Source organism: Choloepus didactylus, chromosome 2 (assembly GCF_015220235.1).
Source record: "Choloepus didactylus isolate mChoDid1 chromosome 2, mChoDid1.pri, whole genome shotgun sequence".
NCBI classification, from domain to species: Eukaryota; Metazoa; Chordata; class Mammalia; order Pilosa; family Megalonychidae; genus Choloepus; species Choloepus didactylus.
In genome coordinates, this window is record NC_051308.1 from 151,355,289 (window position 1) to 151,367,482 (window position 12,194).

The 12,194-nt window shown below is 33.6% G+C and overlaps 1 protein-coding gene across 1 annotated transcript in view; it reads left to right on the top strand.

The window, feature by feature from the left end:
- HFM1 (helicase for meiosis 1) overlaps positions 1-11,388 on the top strand; it is a 146,538-nt gene extending 135,150 nt beyond the window's left edge. Inside the window, exons 36-40 of the mRNA XM_037826661.1 lie at positions 5,524-5,769; positions 7,185-7,275; positions 10,136-10,247; positions 10,334-10,488; positions 11,258-11,388. Coding sequence (XP_037682589.1) covers positions 5,524-5,769; positions 7,185-7,275; positions 10,136-10,247; positions 10,334-10,488; positions 11,258-11,324 — 671 coding nt within the window. The 3' untranslated portion in view covers positions 11,325-11,388. The remainder of the gene's footprint in view (positions 1-5,523; positions 5,770-7,184; positions 7,276-10,135; positions 10,248-10,333; positions 10,489-11,257) is intronic.
- The last annotated feature ends 806 nt before the right edge of the window (positions 11,389-12,194 follow it).

A 12,194-nucleotide genomic window follows, 5' to 3' on the forward strand; every position in this document is an offset into this window, starting at 1 on the left:
GAAATTATTATGATTATTTTATTGGCAACTTTTTTTTTTTGAGTTATTGAAATCAATTTCAAGTTCCTGGGTTTATTTCAGATGGTCCTGCTATGCCTGTCATAGACTTCTAAAAAAACAAATCTTCCCTATGTAGCATTGAACTATTTTAATTTAAAGATAATATGTGTGAAAACAGAAAATAAAGGATCCTTGGGTATCCAAAGTACTAAAATGCTAGACTATTGCTTTCATATAGCTTTAGAATTATTTAAAATAATTCTTATGTTAATAATTATACAAAATAGTTTTGTGACCTTAGGAAAATTATTTAGCCTCTTTATGCCTTAGTCTTATCTTTAAAAACAAAGGAATTGGATTCAGTGACCTTTAATATCTCTCTAGTTCTTAAACCTTTATGATTCTTACAGTTTCCATGTCAATATGAGAATATAACCTAGGTTATGTAGTCTGTAATCTAGATTTGCTTTTTGTCTTTGTCAGTTAATAAATTAATGAGATAGAGCATATAAATTCTTTGACACTATGCCTGGATCCTGCCATTAATACTATCATCTCCCTGAATTATGCTATAAATGGCTATGCTGATCAGTATGTTAAAATATGTGAGAAATAGTCAAGTGGCTCTAAGTAGAAATGGAAAGCTTGGGTTTTTCTGAAAATAATTTCATATATATAGCAATGGCTTCTATTGCCATGCTTTCCTTCATTCTGTAATTTATGCTTCCCCTAGCCATAATTTAAAATTTTAGGGAGGCCAGGGCTAGAGTACCCACCACCTGTTATGACACCATGGCAGCCATTAGTGCTGAGAAGTACCCTATCTCACCTAAAGCATCAAAGCATTTACCCAACTTGTTCACAGCCTAAATATCATTGCAACACGGATAGAAGGTGTATAATTGTTAGCCGTCTGTTTTTATTTCCCTTCAACCTGTAGCTCTCTAACTTATTCCTTCCTTACACTACTGCTCCTTCTCCATACCATAGTTTATCCTTCTTTCTGCTTACCTTCATGGTGTCCTTACAGAGTTTTTCTACTTTTATTTCTTTCCAACTCATTATTCCAAATCCTATTTATATCATGACATAAAAGTTTCATCTGGATACTTTGACCCCCAATAATAACTGTATCTTCTGTTTTATTGAGTGGGTCGCTTTTTTATTTTTTTTTAAAGAAGGAGTTAAGCTCACAGGATGTAGAAAGTCTGTTCAGTTCAACTCCTGGCTCTGCCATTTAGTAGTTATGTATCATTTCATAGTATACTTTACTACTTTGTGTCAAATTCCTCATCTGGATATATTGTAGGGTTTTTTTGAGGATTCAATGTGAAGAGGTATATAAAGCTCTTAGCATAGTGTCTGGTACTATTATTAGTAATAATTGGGTATATTCATTTTAGTCTCCACATAGTTTGCGGTGGTGAAACATTCTTTAAATGTATTCAAATATTACTTTTGAGAACATTTTAAGAAAAACATGGCAATTTTTTTCACCTATATTCTGATTTCAAGAAAGGAAGAAGAATAATTGTCAAAAATTACATGAAAAAGCATGTTGAATCATAAAATTTAAATTGGAAATCACCTTTGTGCAATTTCTCATTTTATAGTGAAAGAAGTCAAGACTCAGAGATTAAATGACTTGCCCCAAATCACATATCTAATTAATCATGGCCAGAAGTAGATCCATATCTCTTGATCCCAGTCCAATGCCATGTCTATAAAATGAAATTGACTTTTTGTTATCAGTAGGAAATTGAAAATCAAACCTATAGTGTATGAATTCTTCAGCTTTCCACCTCAACTATATATTTCTCTGTCTCTTTACTTATCCTTAATTCTCTGCCCATCTTAAAAGAATTATCTTTTCTCCTATTCCAGGTTTATCTCTCCACCTGTAATCTTAATCCTATTCAATTCTGCCTCCCCTGGGAGTTTAGGCTACCAGTTTTCCCCCTTCTCTTCCCCATATTTTCAGTCTCTCCTGTCTATCGTTTCTTTCCCTTTGCATATGAATGGGCTAATGTCTCTTTCTTCTTCAGTTCCATGTGCCCATCTAGATAGTGATAACTTTCTGACTGTAAATGACAGAAATTCTACTCAAAGTGACTTAAACATGTGAAAGGAAATCATTGTCTCAGGTAAAAAGAAAAGTCCACACACAAATGTCTTTAATCTTGACTAGATTCAGACACTTAGATGATCTCATCATGCCTCTGGCTTTCCCTCAATCTTTTAGCTATTCCTGTTGCTAGTGGGCTTCATTTTGTAAGCAGGCTTTCATACATGGTAGGTAGGATGGTGGCTAGCAGCCCTTAATTTATATCATCCCAGTGTAGCAGCCTCAGTAGAAAAAGAGTCTTCCCTGTTAGCTTTGGCAGACCTTTCTGATTGATCTCATTTGAATAAAGTGTTCATTTCTTTATCAGTTCCTGTAACCTGGGGATTTGGTCATGTGTTCTATCCCTGTGGCACCAGGGGGAAGGCAAGGTACTATGATTGACAGCCTCACCAGGATCACGTGGAATGGGGGTGAGGCAGTTCCCCCAAAGGAAAAGAGGGGTACTAAAAAGAAGGGAAAACATGCCAGGCAGACAAAAGACAGATCCACTATAGAGTCTCTATGTGCTCTATCCCTTGCTTTCTTTTCAAAACAATTCTTCTTGAAAGAGCAATTTATACTTCTTTACCTCCTAACCACTCTTCATTCACTAAAATAGGGGTTCTGTCTCTTACTACTTTGAAACTGCTTTTGCTCAGGTCATTTAGTGACTTTCTAAGTGCTGAATTCAGTGAACTCCTTTCAACTTTTATTCTCATTGACCCCTATAATATTTGACACTTCTGATCTTTCCTGCCTTTTGGAAGCCTCTTCTTTGGTTTCAATTAAGCCATCCTTTTTGTTCTCCTATTTCTTGGACTGTTCAGACTCTTCCTCCTGCCCCTCTAAATGTTGATGTTGCAAAAGGATTCTGGTTTTGCTTCTTTATTCTTCTTACTTCATAAACTTTTCTTAGAAAACATCACCCAAAGCCATGGCTTCAATTAAGTATCTTCTGATGATTTCTAAATCTGTGTCACCCATGTAGATCTTTTGTCCACTCCAGACCTATGTATACAATCACCTTCCTGGACATATCCACCTTAAAGTTAACATGTCAATATCTGAACGCTTTTTTTCGATATTCTCTCCCCTTGCTCCTTCTCTCATATTGCTTAACTCCATGAATGAACCCTCCTCTTTTTCAAGCTGCTAATAGCAGAAAGAGTCATCCCAAATATCTCACCCCACATCTAATTAATCACCAAGTTCTTTCAATTTTGCCTCCTAAACATCTCTCATATCTGTGCTTTCCTATATATCCCTTCTGCTGATTCTCTGACTTAGACATTCATTATCTCTCATTTGGTTTATTGCACATTTGGTTTATTGCACTAGCTTTCTTATTTTTCTCTCTATGTGCTGTCTCACTGTTCTCTGATTCATAACAGAACTGGCATATCTGATCATTTAAACCTCTTGCTAAAACATCTTCAATGGTTTATCTTTTGTTGAGAAGGAAAAGAAAGAATGATCTCCTTAACATGGCAAACAAGCGTCTGTATTATTTGGCTCTTAACTACTTGTGCAATCTTAATGGGCCCTTCCTTCTCCTTCTACTTTGTGCTCCAGAAATGCTGAAAACTTACAGTTCCCTAAGTATTCTCTTCTCTCTCATATTGCTGTGCCTTTCACATGTTTTCATTGTGCCTTTCCCTGCATGGAATATTTTGACTTTCCTTCTTGCCCTGCTCCACAACCACAGCTCTGTCAAGCTCAAATTCCTACTACCATTCCTTCCGAAGTATTACCACATTAGAGGAGTTACTGTGATTCCTGTTGCAGGTTTAGGTCCTCTTTCTTCTGCATTCCCGGTGTCCTTTGTATCTACTGCCATATTTAGTTCACATCATATTGAAGTTGAAGGATAAAGTAGGATTTGAGTAGGTGAAGAAGAGGCTAGAGGATATTTGAAGTAAAGAAAACTCAGTGGTGTGCTGATGCAGGCTTGTACTGGCTTGTGAGAGATGATTGTTAAATTCAGGGGAATCTTTCAGCCATTATTAAAGATTTAATTATATAAATGGCCCACTAAATAAGTTCTATTAAAAACAAAGGCAATAAATAACTCAAAAACTCATAACTTCTTAATAATTCTACTACATTTTACTGTCTTCTTGAGGTTATTTGTGTCTATTACACCTGTGTGGTAGAAATATTATATAATGGGGTGTTACTATGCATCTCTTCCCAATTCTACATTCAGTAATATCATGTTGGTAGCTTAAAATCAGTCAAGATGGGAGTATTTACACTGTGGAAACTAGTAAACACTACAAATCAGGGCTTTATTTACTGTTTGTTGATTGTTAACACTTAAAGTTTGGAGAAGATGTTAATAATGCAGATTAAACTTAATAGTGTGTGTCTATTGCCATTACATCATGAGTAGCACAACAAATAGAAGGAATATACTTCTAGTATTTGAAAACTGCTGTCTAATTCAGCAATAATGATGCATATATCAGTGATGAATGAGTTAAGTTTCAGTGTGTCATTGTTGTTTCACTTTCATCTGGTTAAAGTAAAAAAGCTATCAAATAGCATTCATGTGAGGACTACACTCATTTGTCAACTGCAACCATAGGTTGACTACAGATACAGGAATTTAGCAAAACTCAATGAAAGCATTCTGGGAGAATCAATTTGATATATGGAATTTAAAATTAAGTATGTTGTATATTTTACTATTATTTATAAATTGTGTGCTACACATCCTTTACATCAGTAAAATGTATAATAAACATGTATATTATAATATATGCATACAATTTTTTTTGAGAAATAGATATTGAACATTTATCAGCACACTACTATGGGAAACTACACAAGTAATGGCATTTAGTTCCCATAACAATCTTATATGGTCGGTACTATGATTACCCCCATTTTGCAGAGGAGAAAACTAGGCTTAGAGAGTTTAAATTACTTTTCCAAGATCATAAACTAGTAAATAAGAGAGGTGGAACTTTCATCCCTGTAGGCTGGCTATAAACCCAGAATATAAACAATGGAGGACACAGGATTTTTTTAGCAGGGGAAAAATAAAGATATATTTTTAGACAAATATACGTCATAACAATACTCAAACTTAACTCGGAGGGAGACAAGCTAGAGGGAGGAAGACCATTTTAGAAGATATTATAATTCAATCTTGGAATGGGGTTTTTCTCATATAGGAATTAAGAGGAAAAATTAATTTTGTGTAAAAGAATCTTCTGAAAATTAAGTGCAGTGAAACCATTGATACATATAGATACAGTAAATACAATTGGTGGAATACAGTATTCAACAATGTTTATCCCAGTGCCTTTGAAAACTACTACTCAAAAACTCTGTTTAGTAGATGAAAGATATGGTTGATATATCAATAGATAATGATGCTTGTAGTTAAAAATTATCTATACTTTTTTATGCAGAAGATTTTTCTAGATGGAACTATTCTGTAACTTCAAATGAGAAAGCTCCTCAAACAATGTTCAGCAGAAATCTTAATGCATCTAGAAACCAAAATTTGACAAATGCAGATAAAAGCAACTCTCCATTTTCAGAAGAGTTGAATGTGAACTTTGAATTGGGAAATGAAGTTTGGGATGATTTTGATGATGAAACCTTAATAGAATTGACAAGCTTTTCAGCTGATACTGAGAAGGCAAAAACATCAGGTAAAATTGTACTTCAGCATGAAATAATTTTATAAGAAAATCTTTAATTTGGTTTCTGGGATTAGTTTTCTTTGCTTTTTTTATGTATGCTTGTTTAATTAGCTTTGATTTGTTAGAATTATAATTTTTAGCAAAACTGAAAATGTGATCCTTCCCAAATAGCATCCTTCCTTCCCCACCTCCCATGCCCTGAGGACAGAGGTTTAGGAGATTCCATGATGATGATATAGCAAATGAGCTCTTTCTGTTCTAGTGCTTCCCTCTCTTGTCTAAGTCTTTATTAAAATTCAGATTGTTTATTGAATTTCCCCTCATAGAACAGACTATCCTGCTCTCTATTCTAAGAGTGCACATAGTCTGCTAATATTTGTGAAGGACAAAAATACTCCATTTTAAAAATGAATCATTTGTAAGCAAATAATAAACAACTTTTTATTTCTAGCATAAATATTGACTTTTCAGTTATAAATAAATAAATAGGAAAAGAATTAGTTTCTCCTGTATTGGATTTTGTATTTAAAGTATGTATAATCCTAAAATAATGGGACTTAGTTCTTTGAGTTACAGGCTAATTTACTCCGTTTCACTAAAGAGAAGTTAAAACCTCAGTTAAGTATATACAAAAAAGTAAAATGGAGAGACTCTCTCCCGTGAGTACTGAAAGAAGGAAATCATCCCTCAATCTCCTCAGTTTAGACACTTATTTTCACTGTTGTAGTGACCTCCTAATATACCCCAATGCTCCTTTTTTTTTTTCTTTTAATCTTTCTAAGGGAAACAATTAGAACTTCAATCATGGTTCAGGGCCCCAAGAATTACCTAAAGAGCTAGTTCTCTCTTCAAAAGGAACAAGATTTAGCCATCTTTATTAAACAGTCCAGGAAAATCTCCATGAGATGGGGTCAGTAGGCTCAGTTTCCTGTACAACTGGGCAACTATCAGTCCCTACCCCAAGGTTAAAAGTTCAAAATACAGTACAATGGGCAATGTGTAGTGATCTTTGAGGTAGTCTACTCCTACGAGGGCATAGCTTTGGCACTGGGAAAATTAGACTCAATAAATGCCATTTTTTTCCCATTTATAGAGCACTTTAAGTGAACATTGTTACATGCAAACCATTGAAAATATTGAATGAATTCAGACTTGATCATTTATATTAATTAAAAAATAATAACTGTGGCTTTGGGAACTTTTAACATAATAACTAATAAATTAACCTATGTGTTTTGTAGTTTTACTCCTATACCTTTGCTCCCTTATTTCTCTATGCAAATTAAATTTGATTATTGAGAAGAATTATTCATTCCATCCTTAACCAGATCCTATCTGTTAGAGAAAGCCCATGGAGAATTTGTAAAAAGCTCCATTCAGCTGTTTCCTGGCATTTTGTTTCAAAATGTTGTCTCTTTACATAGGATTTGGAAACACTTTCAGTTCAAGTAGCATGGAAAGTAAGCCACCCCTCCAAGAGTCAAAGAGCAAATTCCAAAGAGAAACTTCAAACAGGCAAGTTTTAGAACTTTAGTCTGGGATACTTATGACTTAAATCCTCCTGAAATGTAATAGAAAATGGAGATCAAGTCATTAAATGTCAGAAGAAGCTATAAAGTATTAGCCAACTGAAAACCTCTTAATCTTAGAGCTGTGTTTCTCAAAGTGTTGTTATTAGACCACCTGCATCACAGTCACCTAGGAGTGCTTATTAAAGATGCACATCCCTGGGCTCCATACTAGATCTACTGAATCATGGTATTTGGAGCTGGAGACTAGGAATCTTCATTCTTCACAAGCCTTGAAAAATGAATAGGAGTTTGACAGGTGGGAAAGAGGAGGCTAGGCATTCCAGGTAGAAAGAAACATCTGTAAAGGGATAAGGCTTGAAAATACATACCATGCTCAAGGATCAGTCAAGAATGACATGTACGGCTACAGCTTTGAAAGGCTTTGAATGCCATGCTTAGGCATCTGTACTTTATCCAGTAGGTCAGGGTTCACAGACTCAAATGCCTTCAGGACTTAGTGGGCCAAGGCCAACTGCAGGGAGCGCCACTTAAAGGGAGTAACTGCTGTTGAGCTCCAACTGGTTGTTGCTGTGTAGGAAACAAAGCAAGTATTGTCAAATGTTAGGATTTTTCAAGAAAGCAAGGAACCTGAAATTTTATGTGACATACCCTGACTTTTAAGTTTTGGCAACTAACTCGATACATACAAAAAAATGTAATACACTGTGCAGGACCCCCCTCCCTCCAAAAAATATCTGTGGACCAGATGTGTCCCATGGGCCACCAGTTTTTTACCACCATGATAGACAGCAAGGAGCTATACAAGACATTTATGCACAGGAAAAACAATATAATCAGGAAAAAATCATTGTAACAATGATAATTTGAGTGAATTGTAGAGGTATATGGAGCCAACAGAGACCTGGTGGCTAATGATGAGGACTCATCTAGGGCAGAGATGATGCAAATAGAGAGGTAGGGTTGGATTTTTGAAACATTTCAGAGATAAAGCGGGTGGGATTTGGCAAGTGATAGGATATGGTAGTTGAGGAAGAGGGAAGAATAAAATATGACTACCAGTTTTCTGACTTGGCAACTGGATAGGTGGAGAAGTTGTTTAGAAAACATAGGATTTGTAAAGGGAAACAATAATAGTTTCAGAAATGTTAAATTTGAAGTGCTTTTTCAGAAGTCCAAAATGCATTTGGAAATATTGGATTTGATTAGAAGTCAAGGGAAAGAAACTACGGCCATAGGCAAAACTTTTCCAAAGAGAAGGAAAAGATGACAACTTTCTATTCAGGCTTCAATTTTCTACTTAAGGATTAATTTCTACTGCTTTAAAAATACTAAATTTGTGACATCTTTTGGAATTTTTGCTGTTAGTCATTTTACTGATCATTAGCATCAGGATCACAAAATCATAGATTTTAGAGAATTCCAGAGCTGAAAGGGGCTACTCCTCCTACCATTGGATCATTGAATCACCATCCAACATCACTGGCAAGAAGTCATACCATTGCTACCAAGACAGTTCCAGTGACCATGAGTTCATTCACTCCAAAGCTACTTGTTCCATGTTTGGATCTCTCAGACCAATCAAGACTTTTAAAAATATTTGTCTTAAGTTTGACTTTTTATCACTTCCATTCACTGGTTCTAACTCTAAGTCATACAGAATAAACAGATGTAAGCATCAAAGTGCATTACATGCTGCAGTAGTAAAAAAGCCAAAAATAAGTTATATTCAAGTAAGAATGTAGCAAGCCATGGGAACAGTTTTGTATGCCATACCTTTAGAAAATTACAAATAATCTTAAACAGTTTAAAGTATCCAACAGAAGATAAACGGGTTTAAGAGTAGAGCCTATCAAGAAGCCTTTGAGAAGCTGGTTCCAGAATTTACCTTTGGGAAGGCCTGCGGGACCTAAGGATCTGGAGTGGGAGAAAGACTTGCTTTTCCTTTTATACCCTTTTTACTATTTTTAATTCCTTTCCATGTATATATAATATTTATTAATCAAAGACAAAGAAGATCCAATCCTATCAACATATTGTATATGGTTCTCTCCTACCCCCACCTACTGTTCACTGGCTTCTTGCATGAATGTCACATTTTTATCTTCATCAGCTTAAATTCCCATCTCCTCAAAGGGACGTTCATAACTATCTTTTCTAAATGGATTTATGCCTCTACACTGTTATTTTCTATCATAATACCCAGTTCATTTCCTTCAGATCATTTCAGTATCTATAATTATGCATATATTTATTGTTTATTCATTATTTGCTCCTCTACTAGATGTTAATTCCATGAGGTTTGTTTACCACTTATACCCAGCTCCTAGTACAAAATCTGGCATATGATAGCGAATAGTGAATGTTTATTAATGAGTTTTTTAAATCTTCTTTAATACGGAAGGTTAAGGGTGAATTTTAGTACACAGAACAGTTATACGTAAGAATATAATTAGAGATGTCCATCAACAATGAGACCTGAACAGAGAAAGGGAATTGAAAAATTAAGAAAGTGAGATTTAGAAAAGATATATAGACTTCTGAGGGGAGGTGGTGGTGGTGGACAATTAATCAAATAAACCTCAATGTTAAAGAAAATTATTGAATGATTTTTTCTGTTGGCCCTTAAAATACTGTTCTTTTCTATTAGGAATATATAAATTGTGGTTTGGTCTAAAGGAAAGGAAATAGACCAAATTCCCCATGAGCTTCAAAACAGCATCCATTTATTTGTGATAAATATGATAGATATTAATCATATTCCCAAAATAATCACTATTGTCCAAAATTAGAATGGTTTGTTTTTCATTTGCCATATTTTAAAAATAATTAATTTTAATTTTTAGTTTTGTTTCATCACATGAGAAACCAGATACGTATTTATCGAGTTCTGCTATTCCCAAGTTCAGTACCCCTACCATGATGAAATTACCTCAACAAGCTGGAAATGCAAATATTGTAAGAAGCACTTCTTTGTTTTTCTTTTCAATTCTGCCTGAATAGTTTAACTTTCAGTGATTACTGCTTTTTACCTCAAAATTTAGATCCATTTACAAGAAAGAAAACAACAAAGTCTTTCACCAGAGATTGAAAAGTTATACTTTACTCACTCTGAAAAAAAATCAAATTCTTCAAATTTTGTTAATGAAGTGGAATTTTTTATTAGAGACAGTGAATGTAAAAAGGAAATTGATTACAGGTAAGAACTCTTCAAAGACGTTTCAAGATTATACCAATAAAAACTTTTTACAAAGAAATTCAGCATTCCTATTTCCTTGGTTTCAAGGTTCATTTTAAAGATTAAAGCCTAAAAATTTTATTTAGTAAGGACATTGAAATTTTAGATCCATGATGAGCTAAGTTCCTTAAGATGATTCACAAAGATGTTTGAGAACCTATACATTTGATGCTATTATTTGATGCTAATATTTAAAGCATTATATTGAGTGGATAAACTTTTTTACTGATTTGAGTACAGTATGTTGATAAAATAAAATTTAAAGTCATTTGAGAAATACACATGAGATTAGTTAATTCTTCAAAATGTGAAGTTGTATTTTAGTCAACCAGTTATTTAACAATTCAAAAGATTCAATGAAAAAGTCTGATTATCTAATCAATACCCCTGCTGCTGGCCATTTTTGTGGGTAACTCTCTAGCATTTTCTCTTTCCTCCTTGAAGAGTTAAAGTTAGAAACTTCTTAACACTTTGATTAAATGTCATTATTTTCCAAACATGTTTAAAGAAATATCTAAAAGACTTAGTCCCTACTTTTACTGTTTATGAATTCTAATTTCCCCTTCACAGACTTCCTGTAAGTTTATGCATATTGAAGTTCGTTTGATACATTATTAACCTCACAGCAATCTTTGTTTATACATTTTGTATTTATTATTACATTATTTATTATGTATTTTGAAGTATTACAAAAAGAGTTATCTGTAGTTTTACTTTTATCCCCCAGTAGGTATCATCCTGATGATGGAGCTGAGGAAATGAAATCTTTTCTGGGAATATTTGATGGCATTTTCTGAAACAAACCAAAAAAACATCCTTCTTATATTAATAAGATAAAGTATAAGAAGATCTAATCACAAATCCTGCTTTTTTTATTTTTAAAAAGTAGTTAATAATTATTCAGATTTTTTTCTCTGGAATTTGATCAGTTTTATCAGCTTTTTTGCAACAAAATATTTGGACTGATTTATCTTCTCATTATATTGTAACTTCTTGAACAGTACTTTTACACTGGCTTTGTTTCTAGGCTGATAATTAAGTTGCACTTAGGCATAATTATTTGGTTATTAATTGGGTTTTTATTAGATTTTGACAGGAACATACTTAAAAATTCATTTTTATATTTTCTTAACAAGAAAGGTATCCTGCAAAAACAAAATAATGCTAGGTCAGTGAACATTTATTTCATGGATAAGTCACCAGTATTTTTCTCATGTCTTTTGTTCTACTAAAGATGTTTAAGAATTCACTGGCTAACTGAGACTGTTGTCATTAACTTTTAGCAACAATAAATAAAACATTAATCAATATAGATTGTTGTTTTTTTCATGTGGTAAATTCTAAAACTTTGCTATGTTGACTTTTACTATAGCAAAAAAAGTATTATGCATTATTTTCCAATGAATTGTATCTCAAAATTTGTTTATTGCTGAGTAGTACATAGGTACTCTAAGCAATACTTACTAATTTACTTACAGATACAGTGTGAAGTCAAAGCTCATTAAAGAAATTTTAGAAAATATTTTTTTCTGTAGGCATAAACGCCTTAGAGACAAGAGAAGTAAAGGAGAAGAGAAACTCCCACATGAGATTATTGTCATCGTTAGTAAACGTGTATGAGACATCATATGTTTTAAACATGGATAAAGAGCTTAGAACAAAAATTA